The sequence below is a fragment of the Pelmatolapia mariae genome, linkage group LG9, assembly GCF_036321145.2.
Source record: "Pelmatolapia mariae isolate MD_Pm_ZW linkage group LG9, Pm_UMD_F_2, whole genome shotgun sequence".
NCBI lineage: Eukaryota > Metazoa > Chordata > Actinopteri > Cichliformes > Cichlidae > Pelmatolapia > Pelmatolapia mariae.
The window spans coordinates 6,484,347-6,503,440 of record NC_086235.1 but is presented as its reverse complement, the minus strand read 5'-3'; the positions used below and the strand labels follow the sequence as shown (position 1 = coordinate 6,503,440).

The 19,094-nt window shown below is 41.8% G+C and overlaps 2 protein-coding genes and 1 long non-coding RNA gene across 6 annotated transcripts; 2 read left to right on the top strand and 1 right to left on the bottom strand.

Moving 5' to 3' along the window:
• The first annotated feature begins 288 nt into the window (after nucleotides 1–288).
• lrrc34 (leucine rich repeat containing 34) lies at nucleotides 289–3,567 on the top strand. The gene is made up of 10 exons (XM_063484483.1): nucleotides 289–428; nucleotides 885–991; nucleotides 1,131–1,195; nucleotides 1,284–1,370; nucleotides 1,611–1,739; nucleotides 1,817–1,912; nucleotides 1,983–2,137; nucleotides 2,220–2,375; nucleotides 2,995–3,121; nucleotides 3,206–3,567. The coding sequence occupies exons 1-10, from the start codon at nucleotides 322–324 to the stop codon at nucleotides 3,440–3,442; spliced, it is 1,266 nt and encodes a 421-aa protein (XP_063340553.1). The 5' UTR covers nucleotides 289–321; the 3' UTR covers nucleotides 3,443–3,567.
• A 2,672-nt stretch (nucleotides 3,568–6,239) lies between these two features.
• LOC134634991 (disco-interacting protein 2 homolog C) lies at nucleotides 6,240–15,492 on the bottom strand. 4 transcript variants are annotated; one of them, XR_010573799.1, is made up of 7 exons: nucleotides 15,172–15,492; nucleotides 11,320–11,401; nucleotides 10,777–10,900; nucleotides 10,563–10,684; nucleotides 10,271–10,382; nucleotides 9,137–9,263; nucleotides 6,240–8,600 (listed from the first exon to the last, which is right to left on the bottom strand). XR_010573799.1 is itself a non-coding variant. In XM_063484510.1 (6 exons), exons 3-6 carry the CDS (start codon nucleotides 10,829–10,831, stop codon nucleotides 9,202–9,204), a joined length of 351 nt encoding a protein of 116 aa, XP_063340580.1. In that variant the 5' UTR covers nucleotides 10,832–10,900; nucleotides 11,320–11,401; nucleotides 15,172–15,491; the 3' UTR covers nucleotides 6,240–9,201. The 4 variants fall into 4 exon arrangements, 2 of the variants coding, with proteins under 2 accessions (XP_063340580.1, XP_063340581.2); XR_010573798.1 differs by having other exon boundaries at nucleotides 6,240–8,607; nucleotides 15,172–15,488; XM_063484510.1 differs by having other exon boundaries at nucleotides 6,240–9,263; nucleotides 15,172–15,491.
• Nucleotides 15,493–15,627: 135 nt separating this feature from the next.
• Nucleotides 15,628–17,388, top strand: LOC134635007 (uncharacterized). The gene is made up of 3 exons (XR_010094923.1): nucleotides 15,628–15,723; nucleotides 16,478–17,139; nucleotides 17,314–17,388. It is a non-coding gene; the product is annotated as an uncharacterized LOC134635007 (long non-coding RNA).
• Nucleotides 17,389–19,094: the final 1,706 nt, after the last annotated feature.

Below are 19,094 nucleotides of genomic sequence, written 5' to 3'. Positions count from 1 at the left end.
CTCTTAGAATGTTTATTTCTTTTTAATTAGCCACTTTTTCTTTTGATTTTCTATTATTTTTATGATTTTAAACTCAAAAGCTGAAGTTTTTTTCTTTTAATTCCACTCACATTCACCCATAATCCTTTTTCTTTTGTTACATACTGTAATTAGTTACTGAGACGCAAACCTACACTTTCATTTATTGTATTTCTTTAATATATTAACGTCCATCTTCTGTCAAAAATCCACCTTATGTTAAAATTTCCCTCCCGTTAATTGTTTGTACCTCCGCGGCTGCCGTCCCTCGTGTTGCCATAGCAACTCAAACAGTATCCAGTGATGGCTGCCCAAAGCATGTCAGAGCTCTATAAAGCCGTGTGCGCTGAGAGAAAGATAAAAGTGAATCCGTACGTTTCGCAGTCATTAAAGAAGACGCCGTTAACGGGGTAAGCGTTTAAACTTTAAACTCCAATGTAACTTTAGGGCACCAAAAGTGAAGATTTTAGTGGGTTAACGTTACCGATTAATACTGCTGTGGACATAAACACAATCTCTTAGTAAATTCATTCACTCACTTGGCACTTTTTAGAATTATTTTATTACCACTTACTCCCCATGAAGTGTTTCATATTTCATACTAAGCACACCCAGTATGAAAATAATCACGTGGTTAAAAAAATGCTTGACCAGTTACCTGGTTAAATGTTGTGAAAATAGTATATATATATATATAGATTTATAGATTTCAAATATCAGATTTTTAGAGATCTATTTGGGCCTCACATGGCTAGTTAACTAAACTGAGTGTGACACCCCTGTTTTAAAGATGTGTGTTTTTTCCAATGCATTTCCCATATAAACATTGATTCTCTGCTGGCGTGGAAAACTTGTCTGTGTGGCAGGAAGTTCACCCTAAACCTTCCAGGAAATGTCAGACAGGTTCAGAGACTCAGTGACGACGACGTCCTCGCTCTCTGTAAATGTCTCCGACATAACGAGTGTGTTACAGGTGAGCTGGCGGATTCACGTCAACTGATTCAGACAAGGTGTGTTTAACTGTCTTTAACTACCTGTGTGTGTGTGTGTGTGTGTGTGTGTGTGTGTGTGTGTGTGTGTGTGTGTGTGTGTGTGCGCGCGTGTGTGACCAGGTCTTGATCTGAGGTACAACAACATAACAAATGAAGGACTTGAACACCTTGCTAAGCTCCTGCAAGTAGGTAACAAAATGCAATGGGTGGATCATTTTCTGTAAGTAAAACGTTTCATGTTTGATGTATTTCGTGTTTGTTTTCTCTGAGCAGGAGGAGAAATCATCTCTGAGTTGTTTGGATTTAATGTTTAACGACATCCAGGCCAATGGAGCTCAAGTCCTCGCCAGCAGCCTGCAGGTTCACACTTAATATGTTCTCATATAAACTGTTTATTCTTACTCTTCCCTTAGGAATTAGGTGCTTAACCCCCCACTTCGGTAGTCCATGAACTAAAATGAGCTTGATCCTGACCAGACTCCTCTTCACTCATGAGATCCTTTTAGATTTTAGCAGAATTAATTTACAGTTGGATTTTCATTCCTTGTAATGCGGCTCCAACGTTTCTAATGTGGAAGCCACGTCCCCACCTCTCTACAGGGTAACGGCACCCTGCTCTCTCTCAGGCTGTCAGGTAACAAGATTGGGAGAGGAGGAGGTTTGGAATTGGCCAGCATGCTGCAGGAGAACTGCACGCTGCAGGAGCTGGAAGTGGCCGACTGCGACCTGGTAGATGGGCTTCAGTTTTTAAAAAAGGTTTGTTGCTGACATCATTCTGTTTCTGAGAGTTTTCTCGATCCCTACAGGACATCAGCAGTATTATAGCGCTCGTCATCATGCTGAAGAAAAACAAGGCTCTTTGCTCTGTCGATATCAGCCGCCCGCTGCTCTTCAGCCATCAGGTACAAACACACACCAGGTATAAAACTCAGTGGGAGGCAGACTCATCTGAGCCAGCTCCTTGTGTCTCAGGAGGAGTGGGCAGTGCACTGCTCTAAGATGCTGGCAGTGAATAGCAGCCTGATGGAGCTCCACCTGGGGAGGATGGGGATGACCGACACTGGGATAGAGCAGCTCGCTGAAGGCCTGGGGCGGAACCACAGCCTGCGCTACCTGGACCTGTGCAGGTAGGAAACGAGTCGAGCAGCCAGCAGAGGGCGCATTTCCTCCTCTTCATACCATACATCTGTCTTTCTTGGATATCTGTAGCAACCGTGTGACCCGTGACGGTGCATTTTATCTCGCCATGATGCTGAAGCAGAACAGGGCCCTGGAGATTTTAGATCTGTCATCCAATCAGATTGGAGATGGTGGAGCTGGGTACCTGAGCAAAGCCATCACCTGTCCGCGCTGCACCCTCAAAGAGTGAGTCCTGCATCAACCCCAGAATCACCCACACTGTTTTGGAAAAGAGGTTGCCCAGTTTTGACACACATGGAGGTTTGCAGCAGAGACAGAATCACATTTTCTGCTTATTTTAATGACTTTAGAAACCAGAAGCCTGATTGTTTGTTTTTTACATTGAGACAAAGTTTACACAGAAGGACTATATCGGGTCTTTGTTAAAGTGACTTTCAGGGATTTAGGATCTCTGAAGAAAAACTATCAAATTTTATTACTTAGAGATTTTTCAACATCTAACAAGGACAGACAAATTGTCCTGATTTTGCATAACTTTAAGAATTTAAATGTGAAGAGAAGAAAAGATCCATGAACGTAATGATTCAAAGGGTTCAAATATCTTTGAATTTATGTGCTTCAATATATTTTTCGGACTGAGGAAAACAGAAAAAAGGTTAAGTATTCTGAAGAGCGTAAGATTACGAAAAAACTACAGATATGAAATATCCAGATTTTAGAGGCCCAGAGAGGTGAAGAGCAAAGCAGCAAACAGAGAAAGCTTTGTAAAGGAAACAGTTTTAGCTTCATCCTTTTTTAATCCTTTAATCTTGACCTGCTGTCACCAACCTGCGCTCTGTGCAAGGCTGTCTGTGTGCAGAAACAACATCACATCAGAGGGTCTGCTGTTGTTGGCTCGGGCTGTGAAATCCAGCTCGACTCTGACTCACATCTACATCTGGGGAAACCACCTGGAGGAGCCCGTATGCCAGGTACACCCCTCAGATCTCTGTTTCATCTTATCCTCTAACATCCCATCACCCCTCTAACAGATCCACGCTCCCTCCCTGCTTCAGGCCTTCAAGGAGCTGATATCCAGCGGCCGGCTGCATCCAGAACAGACAGATGTAAGCCCCTATGAGGTGGATGGTCACGTGTACCTTGCTGAGGTCTTCCAGAGTTTGAGGAAACCAGTTTACAACATCGACTGTAATGGTACAGATGTGCCTACAAAGACTGCTGCAAGCCCTGATGCCACCGCACATCAGGGACAACTAAAAGATTATTTAAACTGCAAAGATTTAAGTTTGTGAAAGTCTTTTGTTTGTTCATCACAAACACAATTAATGGCAATCATTTCTAATATTTTAAGACATTGACTTCAACTAGACCTCCTGAAATAATTACATAAACAGAGATGCTCGTTGCAGAAGAGAAATGTTCAATGTGTTGTGTGATCTTAATCAGCAAGCAATATTTTTATATTTTAATAAATCTGTTTTGTGAATATTAATATTTTTAGCACATGAGCAGAGTTTCTGTTGATGCTTAAAAAGCCTTAAAGAGTGCTGAAGTCATTCACAGCAAAAGATTGTTAACCCTCTACTTTACATGTCCATAAAAAACATGTCAGGTTGCTCGTTCAATGCAGCTGCGCCATAAAAGTAGGGATAGGGTCCTATTCATGTGTACATGGCGATCCTGTCAGGGTCCTTGGGGAGTATGAGGTCCCTGTACAGCCGGGGAGACGTCAGACCTCTTCTTTTTTTGTCATAGATTCTGTTTCTGGTTTTTATGGGCACATTCTAGTGATAGCAGGTTGTTGAGGGTCTCCACTTTGGTTGCCTTTTTGCAGGCTTCGTGTCAGCTTCATCAGGTGGCGACCTCCAGGGTATACTGGGACAGTATCTGATCTATGTTCCTACCTTCACTTATGGTTACAAGCTCTGGGTACTGACCAAAACAATGACATCACATATAAAACAATGAAAATGAGTTTCCTCTGATGGGTAACTGGGCTCTTTCTTAAAGGTAGGGTGAGCAGCTTGATCGACCAGAGTGAATTCGAGTTACTGCTCTGCCACACTGAGAGGAACCAGTTCTGTGGTTCAAGCATCTGACAAAGCTTCTGCTGGGAGGAGTGTTTTAGGCATGTCCTACCAGTAGGAGGCCCAGAACAGACTCGCTGGAGGGATTACATCTGTTGGCTAGGATGAGAACGCCTTCGCGTTCCCCCGGGTGAGCTGGCAGATTGGGCCCAGACTGCTGACCCGTGACCAATAACAGATGAAAAAGAGGATCACAAATGAACCTCAACAGCCTTCCATATCACAGTTTCTGGACACTTGTGCCTGGCAATACAGCATGAATCATCCACACTGCACTAAATTTACTGCGATAGTTATTTGTTTTGTACTGTGTAAATCTCAGTACTTTTTGTCTGAACAGGAAGTTCTGCTTTTGCATTTTTCATTCAATGTTTATTCTTTTTGGGGGGGGGGGGTTGTTTTTTCCCCTGTCCCGTTTGGATCTTTAGCCATCAGAATTGTTGTCTGAAGGCCAAGAACGATGCCTAGCGGATTTACTTTACCAAGTGGATCATCATGGCTTTGCCATATTGGTCCATTTGATTGACCTTTATTATAATTATGTATTTATTTTATTTTATTTTCGGTTGTTACAGACGGGACAGACATGACTGGGGGATAGGACAGGGAGAAAGAATGAATGAAAGAGAGAGAGGGAGAGAAAGAAAAATAGAGGGGAGACGAGATGGTGAGAAAGGGGGGAAGAAAAAAAGAAAAACAAACAAAACACCGGGATCACCTGTATGGAGAAGAAAACAAACAGAAGAGAAAACAAACAAAAAAGAGCAACATAATAAATACAACACCATCACAATAAACTAGCTAACAGTAGATAACAGTAGATACTAAATATTAAATGTTATTGTGCAGCATGTAAGATCAACAGTGCACAGTGTGCTTTGAGGTAGCAGCCAAGAAAGGTGTAGTTTGTGTCTGCGAACACCTGTGTGTACACCTGTGTGCATCAGCACGCATGTATTCCAAAGGTTTCTCCACGTAATGATCTGCTAGGGAGTGTGGGGAGCCATAGCCCCATTCCCCAGGGCATGAAGCAGGCATGGAGGAGATCCAGGCCAGACGGTCAACGTCACCCTCAACACTGATAAGACAAAGGAGAGGGTGAGCAGCTTTAGATACCTGGGGGTCTACATCTCTGAGGACCACACCGGGACACTGAACACCACACAGCTGGCCAAGAAGGCTCAGCAGCGGCTTTATTTCCTGAGAAGGCCGAGGAAATTTGTTATGCCGGCCAAGATCCTCAGCAGGTTCTACAGCTGCACTGTGGAGAGCAGATTGACCAGCTGCATCACTGCATGGTACGGCAGCACTACTGCTGTGGGCCGTAAACGCCTGCTGAGAGTGATAACAACTGCAGAGAAGATCACCAAGACTGTGCTGCCCTCTCTGCAGAGCATCTATCATCGCAGAGTCCAGAGGAGAGCTGCCTCCATCCTCAAAGACCCCACACACCCTCAACACGGACTGTTCACACTTCTGCCCTGAGGACGGAGGTCTAGAAGTGTGAAATCCAGAACGTCTCGACTCAACAACTCCTCCTTCCCCACTGCTATCAGACTCTTGAACAGCTGACCTATTTTTAACAGTACCAATAATTTTTGCACATCAGGTCATCTCACATATCAACCAGCATATTAAGCTCATAGCTCTTTTGCACATAAATCTATTTCATACATCAATTTTTTCTTTTTTGTCTCCATTTATTTATTCATGCTATTTGTATTTTATCTATTGTACATATTAACCGGCATCTGTGAGTGGACAGCAGAAGAAGAATTTCACTGTACAGAGAAATGCTTTTTCTTGGTACACATGACAATAAACGCTTTGAATCTGGAATCTCTTGAATGCTGTTATGTGTATGAAACTCTACATGTGTCACAGGAAAATGAATAATGATAGTCCACAGCAGATCTGACCAAAACTCTGTCCTTTCTTGCTGGCTTTCAATGGCAGCATGTACACAATCAATTTATTTGCAAGTCATTTCCCCACCTCGCTTTTCTCAGTATTAAACTTTGTATTTTTATTCCTTTTATTTCAGCTTAAATGTAAACAACAGCAACACAAAGCAAACTTCTTAAAATGTCTTTTTGTTCCTCTTTGTTTCCTCAGAATAAATTGTGACCGGGCTCACTGGCTGAGATGGAGGAGCCAAACATCGACATGTTAACTGTGACTGCGAACTTCCTGTATGAGCCGAACAACTCTGAAAATCCAGGAAGAGCAGAGTGTGTTTTCTTCAAAGCTCAGATGGAATTTGATGGACTAACGTGCTGCATTTAGGACATTACCAAACTGGTATATGAAGAGTGGTACCACTAGAAAGTGTGCACACATTGTCTCACTTTGTGCTTGCTCTTCTCCAGCCTCTGCTATCACTTTGTAGTCACTTGTGTTGTTATTATCTTATTTGTTGCGATTTAGGGTCTGTGAGCACAAGCAGAGGTTTTAGCTTGGAAGTAAGCGTGACCTCGTTTTCAGAGGCTTCTCTAAAATTTAATGATTGTGAAATATGTCAAACTTTTCTCCTCTACTTTATCAGCTAAGAGCATTTTTAGCACAGTGGAGAAAAGGTGTGCACTGAGGATCTTGAACTATAGCGTTTAAGTGTTGTCACTGCTGAGGATTGGTGGACACAGATCCTTATTTACTACACTGCTGCTTAAACGTCTTCATGAGAAAAAGCACTTTTAATTGTACTTTGCTCCTCACTGTCTTTGAAAAGCAAGAGCTGATCAAACAAATCCAGTAATTGCACTTTTATCTTTAAGTTTGGTTTAGTAATGTGTCTTAATCTATTTTGTGTTTTTATTTATTATGTGGGGAAACATCCTGTCAGCCCTGTGCTGAGAGGGCTGTGGTCATCCATCTGTCCTGTTCTGATAAACCCAAATTTCAGGACCACCTTCTTTAGATCTGTTCATTTTTATTCATACAGCACCGGTCAACAAATCCTGTCTCATGCCACTTCATATTGTAACGTAGAAAACAATGTTGCAATTATATGTTAATTGTATATAATGGACCATGTGTTCTTTCTGCGTTTATCTCAACACATGCTGAAACCAGCAAACTTACAGAATATACACAAAGTAATTCTGAAATCGCACCTCTATAATGTACAGCTCAGTTAAACTTAGCTGCAAAAATAGTCTTCTTTTAAACTATTAATTCACAGAATAAACATTCAATGAAAAATGCAAAAGCGACAAAAAGTACTGAGATTTCCACATTACAAAACAAAGAAACATCGCAGTGAATGTAGTGCAGTGTGATTAGCATGTCCTCTCTCATCTAGTTTATGTGTCAACATGTTTGTATGTGTCCATGTGTGAGTGACAGAGAAAAATTGTGTGTGTGTGTGTGTGTGTGTGTGTGTGTGTGTGTGTGTGTGTGTGTGTGTGTGTGAGACAACGAACTATTCTGCATTGCATTTGCAAAAGACCAAACTGGCCAAAAGTCTGTCGGTCATTTGTGCACGATGAGGCCGTTGAATGTTGCCACCATAGCTGAAAACACGCTCCACTGCAGCACTACATGCAGGTACTGCCTGGTGGCCACATGAAACAGTGAAGGAAGAGTCTGCATGTTCATTGCCCAGAACAACAGGGCGTTCTGTCCATCAGCAATATCCAGGTAGTGACTTAGCTGTAGCTAGGTTTGTCACCTAACCCCCAGCACGGATGGAACAGCAGGACTGATCCTGACTATTTCCTCACCTTGTGTCAAATCTGTTGCTTCTCCATAAAGCTTCAAGTTGTCCACCATCTCCTTCAACAGGTTCATGCAGTGAATAATAACTCCTTGTGCGCAGCCATTTCAAGAAGAGCAGTGAGTTTTAGATGTTCACATTGAAGAACAGCCTTTACTTGTCTCAGTGTTGAATTCCATCTTGTGATTATAGCGGCAGGGATCGCTTTCTGTTCACCCAAATTCAGCTTCAACTACATCTTTGAATGTTGTGCTTGTGTGCAGTAGAGAGCTGAGCTTAGATAACTTTGAAAGAGAAGGACATGTCACTTTGGTCTCTCACAGCCCATCTCTCACCACCAGCTGAAGTGGTCGTTCTGCAACATACTGGGCTGTATTTGCTCTTGTTTTCCAGAATAGACAGGGGCAGGTTGAAACTAATAATCAAGTCACTTAAAAATAAATTTGTGATGGCTTGGTTATTGGTCACGGGTCAGCAGTCTGGGCCCAATCTGCCAGCTCACCCGGGGGAACTTGAAGGCGTTCTCATGCTAGCCAATAGATGTAATCCCTCCAGCGTGTCCTGAGTCTGTTCTGGGCCTCCTACTGGTAGGACATGCCCAAAACACTCCTCCCAGCAGAAGCTTTGTCAGATGCTTGAACCACAGAACTGGTTCCTCTCAGTGTGGCAGAGCAGTAGAGAAAAAGAAAAAAAACAACAAAACACTATTAAAAGTAGACACTGGTCCATTCATTAAATGAATGGCTGTTAGAGGTCCCAATCAAATTTAAAAATAAAATCTCATTTGCATTTTACTTACAGTTAAAAACCCTGATGTCAAAAAAACATTGAAAATCAGAAAAAAAAATTTAGGGATTAATTTAAAAGCAACATAAACTATACAGAATTAAATATGAACAGTTTCTAAATGCTGTGAACCATTAAACACACTGATGAATATCAAGGAATTTGTTCAACTGTGTAGAAATCCTAAAATCTTGATAATTCTCAGGAGACTTCTGAACGGTTTTTATTCTCTGAGAGTCCAAATCTGATGAAGCCATTATAGTCACATCTAACCTGTGTGTCTGCAGGGTGCTGATGCTGTTGTGTATAATACTCATGTGCACTTTTATGGTGTGGATCTGTTAGAGGGGTGATGGGATGTTAGAGGAGAAGATGAAACAGAGATCTGAGGGGTGTACCTGGCATACGGGCTCCTCCAGGTGGTTTCCCCAGATATAGATGTGAGTCAGAGTCGAGCTGGATTTCACAGCCCGAGCCAACAACAGCAGACCCTCTGATGTGATGTTGTTTCTGCGCACAGACAGCCTTGCACAGAGCGCAGGTTGGTGACAGCAGGTCAAGATTAAAGGATTAAAAAAGGATGAAGCTAAAACTGTTTCCTTTACAAAGCTTTCTCTGTTTGCTGCTTTGCTCTTCACCTCTCTGGGCCTCTAAAATCTGGATATTTCATATCTGTAGTTTTTTCGTAATCTTACGCTCTTCAGAATACTTAACCTTTTTTCTGTTTTCCTCAGTCCGAAAAATATATTGAAGCACATAAATTCAAAGATATTTGAACCCTTTGAATCATTACGTTCATGGATCTTTTCTTCTCTTCATATTCAAATTCTTAAAGTTACGCAAAAATCAGGACAATATAACTTTGTCCTCGTCTGTCCTTGTTAGATGTTGAAAAATCTCTAAGTAATAAAAATTGATAGTTTTTCTTCAGAGATCCTAAATCCCTGAAAGTCACTTTAAAAAAGACCCGATATAGTCCTTCTGTGTAAACTTTGTCTCAATGTAAAAAACAAACAATCAGGCTTCTGGTTTCTAAAGTCATTAAAATAAGCAGAAAATGTGATTCTGTCTCTGCTGCAAACCTTCAAATGTATCAAAACTGGGCAACCTCTTTTCCAAAAATACAAAAATAACCATAGTAATTATAATAATGTGGCTATATTTTCTTCTCTAGTGATGTAAAAGTTACCAAACTGGATAAAATCTGCTCATTTTTATCAGGGACCTAAAATTCCTTATTATATTCCCACTTCCTGGTGCTTTGAGTCTCTAAAACAGTGGTGGGGAACTCCACAGACTTGCAGCTACAGCAAGTTTTTATTTTTCGATAAATCACAGAGTGATGGAGCTGTAAAGGCAGGTTTCATCACAGCAGAGGATTTCATTTAATGTGCATTCTTTAGGTTTATATCTGCAACCAGAACTACTCAGACTGCATTGTGAGGCGGCTGTGCACGACCTGCATTTATGTTAAATTAAAGTACTTAATGCGAGCGTGATTTCCCTGTGCGGATATGAATGAAACACTGTACCGCTGTCCAGGACTGGGGGCCAGTTCCTGATGTCCATCGTGGCCATGGCCTCTTTGGAGCGCAGCAGCTTACAGATGACGGCGGTGGTCATCACACACGCCGAGTGACTCACCTGCACAATTAGGAAGAGAAAGACAGAAGAAGAAATTAACCTCCCTTTTTTCCCCAGAAGAAATCAGAAGTCAGCCAGAGCCATACGAGTCTGGAATTAGCTGGGAGCGAGAGCTTGAGCCCTGGAGGTCTGACTGAAAGAGAAACCGCATCGGTTTAACAGACAAATTAAGAGTCTGACCTCGACAATCATCTTAACAGTGCGCAGGGTGGTGGAGATGTTCTGAGGGTGAGGCGGTCGCACTGTGATGGGAACGCAGCCGGCGTACAGGCAGCCATAAAGGGCTGCAATCAGGTCTATACCTGCAGAAGGAGACACACTGGTGTGAACGATGCTTGCAGTGTCCAGGTGCTGTCACCTGAAAAGTACATTTAACATCTGCATCGTCTCTCACCTGGCGGGTACACCAGAGCGACACGATCTCCTTCCTGCAGACCGCCTCTCTCCATCAGCAGAGCTGCCACTCGCTCCGCCCTCTTGTGCAGCTGCAGACAGGTGAGAGAGCTGGACACTGCCCCCTGCAGGAGGTGAGAGAGGGGAACGGTGTGAGCCATCAAGAAACCACCTGCCACACTCAAAGGACAAAAACTGCAGTTCATCTAACGGCCAGTTCATCCACAGTTATGGATAATTATTATTCCGTTTTCTACTTGCTTGAATTAGATCATAATCGTCAAATATGGTCACACCTATTTTTATTTATTTTCTTAAATTAACCATGATTATGAAGCCTGAAATTCCTGATTTTAAGCTACTGATTCCATGGATAAAGATCCGTTTTGGTATCGATTATGATCCACTTTTATTCTCCTTGTATTCAGCATCTTAACACCACAGAGCAACGATGACTGATCTACAGATTTTTCACCTGCAGGTTATTGAGCTCAAAACTGTACAATTTTTTAAGGTGGCCAGTTGTGCGTGGGTGTGCTGGTACCAGAGAGCTGAGCAGGGTTTGGAGAGGACGGGGTCCTGTGTGGTCTGAGCTCTCCACTGCAAACCTCGCACAGGAACAGAAACTGCAAGACAGACATAAACACTTCTTTTACACACACTTTGATGGCCTAACCTCTGTGTTTTTTACATTAATGTGTTTACGTGTGATGTACATGACTATTGTGCATCTGGCTCAGTGTTTGATATTGTAAAGGAAAGTCAATAACAGCAAATATTTTATATTTTACTTTTTATTTCTGTCGCCCTCCTGCATCAATCCCAGAATCACCCACACCCTTTACCACATTTGCTTACTTTAGAGACTCCAAACACCAGGAAGTGGGAGTAATTTCTCTTATAATAAGATACAGTAATCTTTCTGATAATAGGTGAGATTGCTTTTAAATATGGAAACGGGGGTAGTGACAAGAAGTTTGAGAGGCACAACTCAGACAGAAGAGGAGACAGAGAAAAGCCACGTGGATAGGAGCTACTCTCCCGAGCTAAGGTTAGCCACAGAGGGCACGGATGCAGACGAGCCCAGCCTCCTGAACATCCCGAAACAGCTTCGTGACTTTAGGAAAGACAACAACAAACAATATGCACATATTAGACGAGGGTTAAGAAGAGTTGATGCTAGAATGGAAGAGGCAGAGGGGCGATTCGACGAGACTGAGACGGTGCTACAGTTGTTTATTTTATTCATAAACTTCACTATTTCATTAATTATTTCATGGTTTCTTTGCATCTTCATCCGTAGTACTTCCACATCGGTGTATGCTGCCTGTGTTTGCTTACATTAAAATACCAGTACTAATGACCAGAGCATAGAAATGCAGCTTTTCATATTTGACAATATATTTTGAAAGCACAAGACAAATCACAAACAGTTTTCAATTTAGGTTTGGTTTTTTATTTTGTTTTTCAGTTGTTGATTTGATGGTGATGTGATGCTTTATTACATGTTTTTAAGATTCAGATGAATTTAATATTTGTAATATAGCATCACATCACAACCGTCTCCTCAAGTTGCTTTATACTGTAAGATAGAGACCCTACAGTAGCAGCAAGAAAACCCCAATTAATTAATAATCCCTTATGAGCAAGCACTTGGCGACAGTGGAGAGGAAAAACTACCAACAGGCAGAAACCTCCGGCAGAACCAGGCTCAGAAGGGACGGCCATCTGCCTCGGCCGTTGGGGAGTGATGGTAACGATAATACGAGGAGACACGATGAAGAATATTTCTCAGTCTAATTAAAGTCGAATGAAATAGTTTTAAAATAAAATATACCTCTGATGTTAACTCTGAGGCCAGACTGCTTTAAGATTTTAAAAGAGGTATTTGAAAAAATTCAAGATGACAATTTAGTCATCAGTACTGCCTTAAAAGCAGCAGCTTCTTTTAACACTGCTGAGAAAAACCTGGCGAGTTTGGATTTCTTTGGAGGATTCCTGTAGACACTGAGATTCTTCGCTAGATGCTTCAGAATAGTGTCGTAAAAAGATGAATCTTCTGATATCATTACATCGAAGAACTTGACTGCAGATCCAAACTCCTTGATAAGGCCTTCAGCTGTGTCCACGACTAATTCAGCCCTGTTGTTTTTAAGAATTTCCAGGGATTCGGTGCGTCTCACTTCAGAAAGTACCAAATCTGTCAGGTGGTTGATAGCTAAGTATAATTTTTCTGTATCCAGAAGATGTCTGGCATTTTTGTGCAATTTATTTTCAATTATCAGAAATAGAACACTGGTAAATTGATTGGCAATTAGCCTATCATCAGGTGACACTGATGTTTCTAACAGTTCTTCCTCTGTGTTTTCAGAGGTTGCTGGCTGATTTTGACCCTCTGTGGGTTCAGTGTCAGAGACTGATGCCTGATCACTGCTTGTATTTGAAACCAGGTCCAGGTCTTCTGCACTCACACAGACTGGTTGATTGGTGAGATCAGTAACTGGACTTGACTGTGATGTAAACAGTCTGTCGCTTGTTTCACCAGCATCTGGTCCAATCATAACTTCTTCCTTTGATGGGGTCAGCACTCTTACTATATCTTCCACGGCACCAGAAATTTTGTCATTTATAATAGTTTGGGTTAAAGTTTCATTCTCCAACCAGAAAAGAAGGTTTTGTAAGAACCTTTCCACTGAATCTTCTATGAGCACATAGACCACATCAGGAGCAGAGGGCTCGTTACAGTCACCCTGTGAAGTCTTAGAGAAGTCAGACTCTGAGAGACTTTTACCCATTTGCATCGTGGGGGCTAAATATGTTGACTCGACATGGTCGTACACTTTATCTGTCAACTCCCTTGAAAACATATTGATTTCCTTACTTGTCAGGTCAAGGTGTCCTGCCTGGGTTAATCTACTAAACAGTTTATCCAGAACCGGCATGACTGTTGTAAATTTGAGCGGAGAAGAACTTTTAACTGTGGTTTCTAAGGTTGGTGATTTTCTGGGAACTTCTGAGGGATTCATGTGTTTGCTTTTCCTGGAGTCAGCTCTCTCACTCTCAGGGGAGTTTGCCTGTTGTCTCTGAAAGGTCAAAAATCCTTTGCTTTTCTTCAAATGATCTTTCAGCTCACTGTTCATTTTTTCAAATTCCTTTTTAGCAAACCTGAAGAAGTGTTGTTTTACTTCATCTGGTTTTATAATTAGGGCGCATGATGCAAAAAAGTCTTTCACCTTTTTGATCACCAGGTCCACATCAAAAGCAGGCTTGGGTGAGCTACACTTCTCACCTAATGTGATATCTTCTGCATCAGGATACTGAACGTTAGCAATTAACACATTTACAATGTCAGCTGCAGCTTCATCTGCATCATCTTCATCATGTAAATAATTCAGATTGTTGAGGAATGTTTCATCATCACTTTGAGCTTTCTCCTCAGCTTCTGCAAACTCATCACTTTCTTTTTCCTCCACGGGTTGCAGTTCTCTGTGACAGTCCTCGTCATCTTTACTTATCTCTCTGTCTGTACTCCACCTCATGAGAGCCATACTTATTTCTTTAATTGTTCCCATCTCAGAGAGCTTGGATTCAAGAATCTCATCGCTTGAACTAAAGGAACTCGGTAAAGCCCCCCTCATGCACAGGCAGCTCAGCTTACCTTTATATCTCTTCAGACATGAGAAAGCATGAGAAACCATGCATCTGAGGTTTTTTGTGTTCGTTATTTTTCTGGTGACATAAATAGAATCAGGGTTTTCTGGGACTAGAACCCAACCCGAGTTGACTTTATTTGAGATCTCCTTCTCAACCATCTGTGTCAGCGCCACAGCACTCTCACACTCCTCATGGGTGACATTAAGAGCGGCAGCAAAGCTGGCTGAGAGAGAGTTTCCCAATACGGGTCTTATTTTTGTCACGGCTATGCTAAGGTATGTCTGGGATGATGCATCATTTAATTGGTCCTGACCTCCTTGAAGCAAAGTTTTTAAGATGCTTGCACTAACTGACTGTATGACATCAGTAATCATATCAGCCAGTGCTACTTGGACATCGGAGTCCCAGATCCCATTTTCTATTATGCCCCACTGTAATCCAGAGAGCCTATCGAAACACCCGCTGATAGCAGGTGAAATAGCCTCTGAAGTAATGTGGATAGGGATTCTAATATTGAATACAGACATTGTCAATGACTTAGTTTCGCTACAATTACTTTGGAAATCCGTTTTCTCTGAGCTTTCAGAAAGGGAAGATCGCGGTCTGTACATTTAACGTACGACAACTAAAATGCAAAATGCAAGATTCTTGTATAAAGCCGCTGTCGCGATCGCTAACAATTCACAGACGCATCAACAGTGTTTTAGCTTCAGCGCCGGCGTTGTCAAACTTTCAATCGTACCTGCAGCCAGTTCTTTGAAGCTCTCACATGGGCTGAATGGCGGCTGTTTTCCACCATCATCGCAGAGCATTCCTCCAGCAGGTCCAACAAAACCCGCGACTCCGGCAGCTGTGCTCCGAAGCAGTTTGCTAATGTGATGCTAACTAGCTAAAGAATCCCAACATATATGAGGTACTTAAAAAACAAAGGGAACGAAGGAGGAGGAGAAGTAAAATGGTGGTAAATGGCCTGCATTTGTAAAGCGCTTTACACTACATTCAGTCATTCACACACTGGTGATGGCAAGCTACATTGTAGCCACAGCTGCCCTGGGGCGCACTGACAGAGGCGAGGCTGCCGGAAACTGGCGCCACGGCCTAAACCGTTTCCCATTCATTCTCTATGGTAGTGCTAAACCACTACGGATGTAATATTTTTTTGGCCACTACGGTCTTCCGGCGCTGTTGCGAGTTTGAGATGCGGCGGCACTTTTAAAAAATCTCCTCTTTTACGAGAAAACAAGTAACGCACCGCTCGCATCACATCTCAACGATCCTCGTTCATTGATCAAAGGTAAGAAACGTCGTTTGAAATAAGAGTAAACCAACAGCATACATTTACAGGTGTATATTACAGGTAATAGACGTGTTGCGATTGCATTTACGAAGCATCCATCGCTCAGTTAAAGACGGTGGGAGTTTATCCGCTGTTGTAAAGTGGCACGGTAAATCATGAATGAACCTGCTCCTTAAATATATTGCGTGGTTCATTGACGTGTTTTACTTTTAAATAAACTGGGTAGGTTTCTGACTGCTGTGACACTGACATTACTATAATGTGGTACAATTAAATAACCGATAAGTGTTATGAGATGACATGCTAAATGACTTGCTTTAAAAGAAAATGTATTGCTTTCATGTTGTAATGGTCAATGCGAATGTCTGTCTTGATATCAACATGAGTAATGCCCACTCGTGTATGAATAAACACGATAGCTTAAATACATATATGTTGTTAATCTAAAAGCAATTCTTATGTGCCATGACTACTAAGAAGTTCCCACAAATTTTGCAGATATGCCAATAATCATTCAACCATGAAAGGTTTTTATTTACAGACAGAACAGTTTGTTATACCTGGAGGAAAAAACACTTTTATCGCAAATGTTGTCAATTTTCTTTCAAATTGTGTCTCTTTATTGTTCTCCTGCATCCTGCTGTTAAACCCAGCCACAATGTGCAGCAAGATTATAGCCTGAAATGTCTTTGTTTGTGTTTGGAATCAATTTTGTTTAATATAATTGTTTATTTTTTCACTGCATGTCAAGATGCAGAAGAAAATTGTGCCATATCCAGGGAAAATCTCTGTGGCGTTCTGCAAGGGGCCACTTGGATACCTTCCCCGGGACTTGTCAAAAGAAGCTCGGCGGATTAAAAATGACCCCAAGCTTCAGGACAAGTCTGCACCTGTGAGGGAGGACGATGCTCTGACTGTCATCTATCAGAGAGGAGGGGATGCCTCTGACATGAAGGAAGTGCAGGGAGAGTACATCCTGCAGTTTGGAAAGTATAAAGGGAAATCTTTCCGGTGGCTTCTGGAGAATGAATGTCGGGTACACCATGTACCTGATCAAAGATCTCCAGAAGGAAGAGGCTGCAGGGACCTCTGTGGAAGAATGGCATGGCAAGGAGAGCTTGCATTCATTTGTACAGTATGCCCTCAGCTTTACAGAGATAAAGACTCTTCTGAACGAGGCCAGCAGAGTGAGTGTTGCAGCAGAAGCCTCTGAAGATGATCAGCTGGTTGGATTTGGCTCATGAGCCAAGAGCACCTGGAAGGAGATTTGGGGTGGCAGAGGTGACGGCTATGGAGACTTTATCATGAGGAAGAGCTGCAGTCAAGGAACACGGATGCATAAGCTGCAGCAGTACGTGCGGAAGAAGCAGCAGTCTGTGTCTGCTTCCACAAACGCTCCAACTAAACCCCTGGGTAAGTTGTTTTAATAATATTTTAATAACGTTGTTGATGTGAAATAAGTTCAGTATATATTTATCTAGTTGTTGCAGAGCTGTAAGTACTGCGTTATTACTAAATGTCAGACGTGATAATGGCTAAGTCTGTTTCTATCTCATATGCCTCTGTCCTCTGTCTCTGCATAACTAGTCACTGTGCCAGCAGCAGCAGAAGGGTCCACACCCAGAGGATCTTCAGGAGCAAACACAGGTTTTCACATGAAAGGTTTCAGAATTGGAGTAAAATAGTTTTACATGAATTGCTCTCCAAAGCTGAGCCTGAACTTGAACTTTTATATATTGTCTTGTTCTTGTTTTTGTGTGTTCTGGCCATGTTCCGGCGATGTTCCTCTAATAGTATAGTTGTATGCTGGCTGTATGGTGGAAGAAAACAGTAAATAAGGGAGAAACAGTTGATATTGTACATAAGACAGTTTTGTTCTAGTTGTGAATGTTTCTTTTGTTTATATAAATAAAAACAGATTGTAAATATAAAAGTGTAAATAAATAGTTTTCTGCAAAAATATCAACAGTTTTCTTCTTAGAGTTCACCTATATGTTTATATATCTGTGTGTGCTCACCATCAGGTAATCAGTTTTAATAAGTTGTGAGTGCTGGCCTGAAAGCTTACATACTATTTCTTTCTTCACTTCATGTGATGATAACAAGCCATCCTTTCTCTAGAGGGGTCTCACAGCTTTTATCTTCATAATCTTTCTGTTTTCATTTATATTATTAGAAACATGACTGCTGTCTTTTATCTGTGTGACTGTACAGCCTGTTTCAGACATGACCACCACACAATGTCTAAAGTTATCTTTAATACATGCAGCACACAGCTGGAGCTGCAGACAGTTTCTCACTTCTGGTGACAATATTTAGGTATTGCTTGCTAGCTTGAAACTTATCTACAAAAACATTTCAATAAGAAGAGATCATGTGGAAAAACTGAACATGATTTATTGAGATACAGAAATAAATCTAACTGTTTGGCAGTTAAGACTCCAATGACCCATCATAGCAAAAAGAATCCCAGCAGTGACAGGATTTTGCACAACAACCACCCCAGAGTCAACATGCTGATAGTAATGAAGATGAAGATGGAGGCTGGGACAAGGTTCTGAGTGACCACAGTGAGGAGGAGAAAGGAGAGGAGGCGGGCTGCATGGCTGCGGATCTGAAACGCAGAATGGCAGAAGCAGAAGAGCAACAGATTTAAAGCATGCAGAGTGGAGGCTGGCATGCTCGGTGAAGGCAGGCAAGAGCATGACTGGAATAAAGTAATGATGTCAATACTGAGTTTGTGCTGGAAAATGAATAGATATAAACTGGCAGCCACCAGGAAGCAGACAGATGACTTATTACAGATCTTCCTTATTGAAATTATGCATAAGCTTAATTTTCTATGCCAACAGAATCTATCTGTATTATAGTTTTAGCTTTAGTCTTTGTATTAAAAGTTGGATGTCTGCATAATTGTAGACTATATGTCTGGTATGTATCATCTCAAAACTGTGATGATACAGTTTAGTCTGAGTTATGTACTTTGTGACAGTATAGGTACGTAATGCAGAAAAATTGCTCCACAGACCATAACACTATATAATATAAATAAAATGATAATGAAATAATAAGAAAAAGCAAAGTGAAAAGTTAATGTTATCCACAATAAGTAAATTGAAAATGGTGTTTAACTTTTGATAATGTAACACAACCTTTGTCCCAACCAGGACTCGAACCCGCGCTCAGACGGTTCAGTGTAAAAAAAAATCCCTTTTTTCCAATGCCTGAAAAGCTGCGATTTGATTGGCTGTTTCTCCGTTACACCTATACGCGATGGGCCGCCAGGAGGCAGCCTGGGATCGAACCACCGACCTTCTGATTAGTGGCTGACCTGCTCTGCCACCTGAGCTATAGCCACCCAAGCGGAG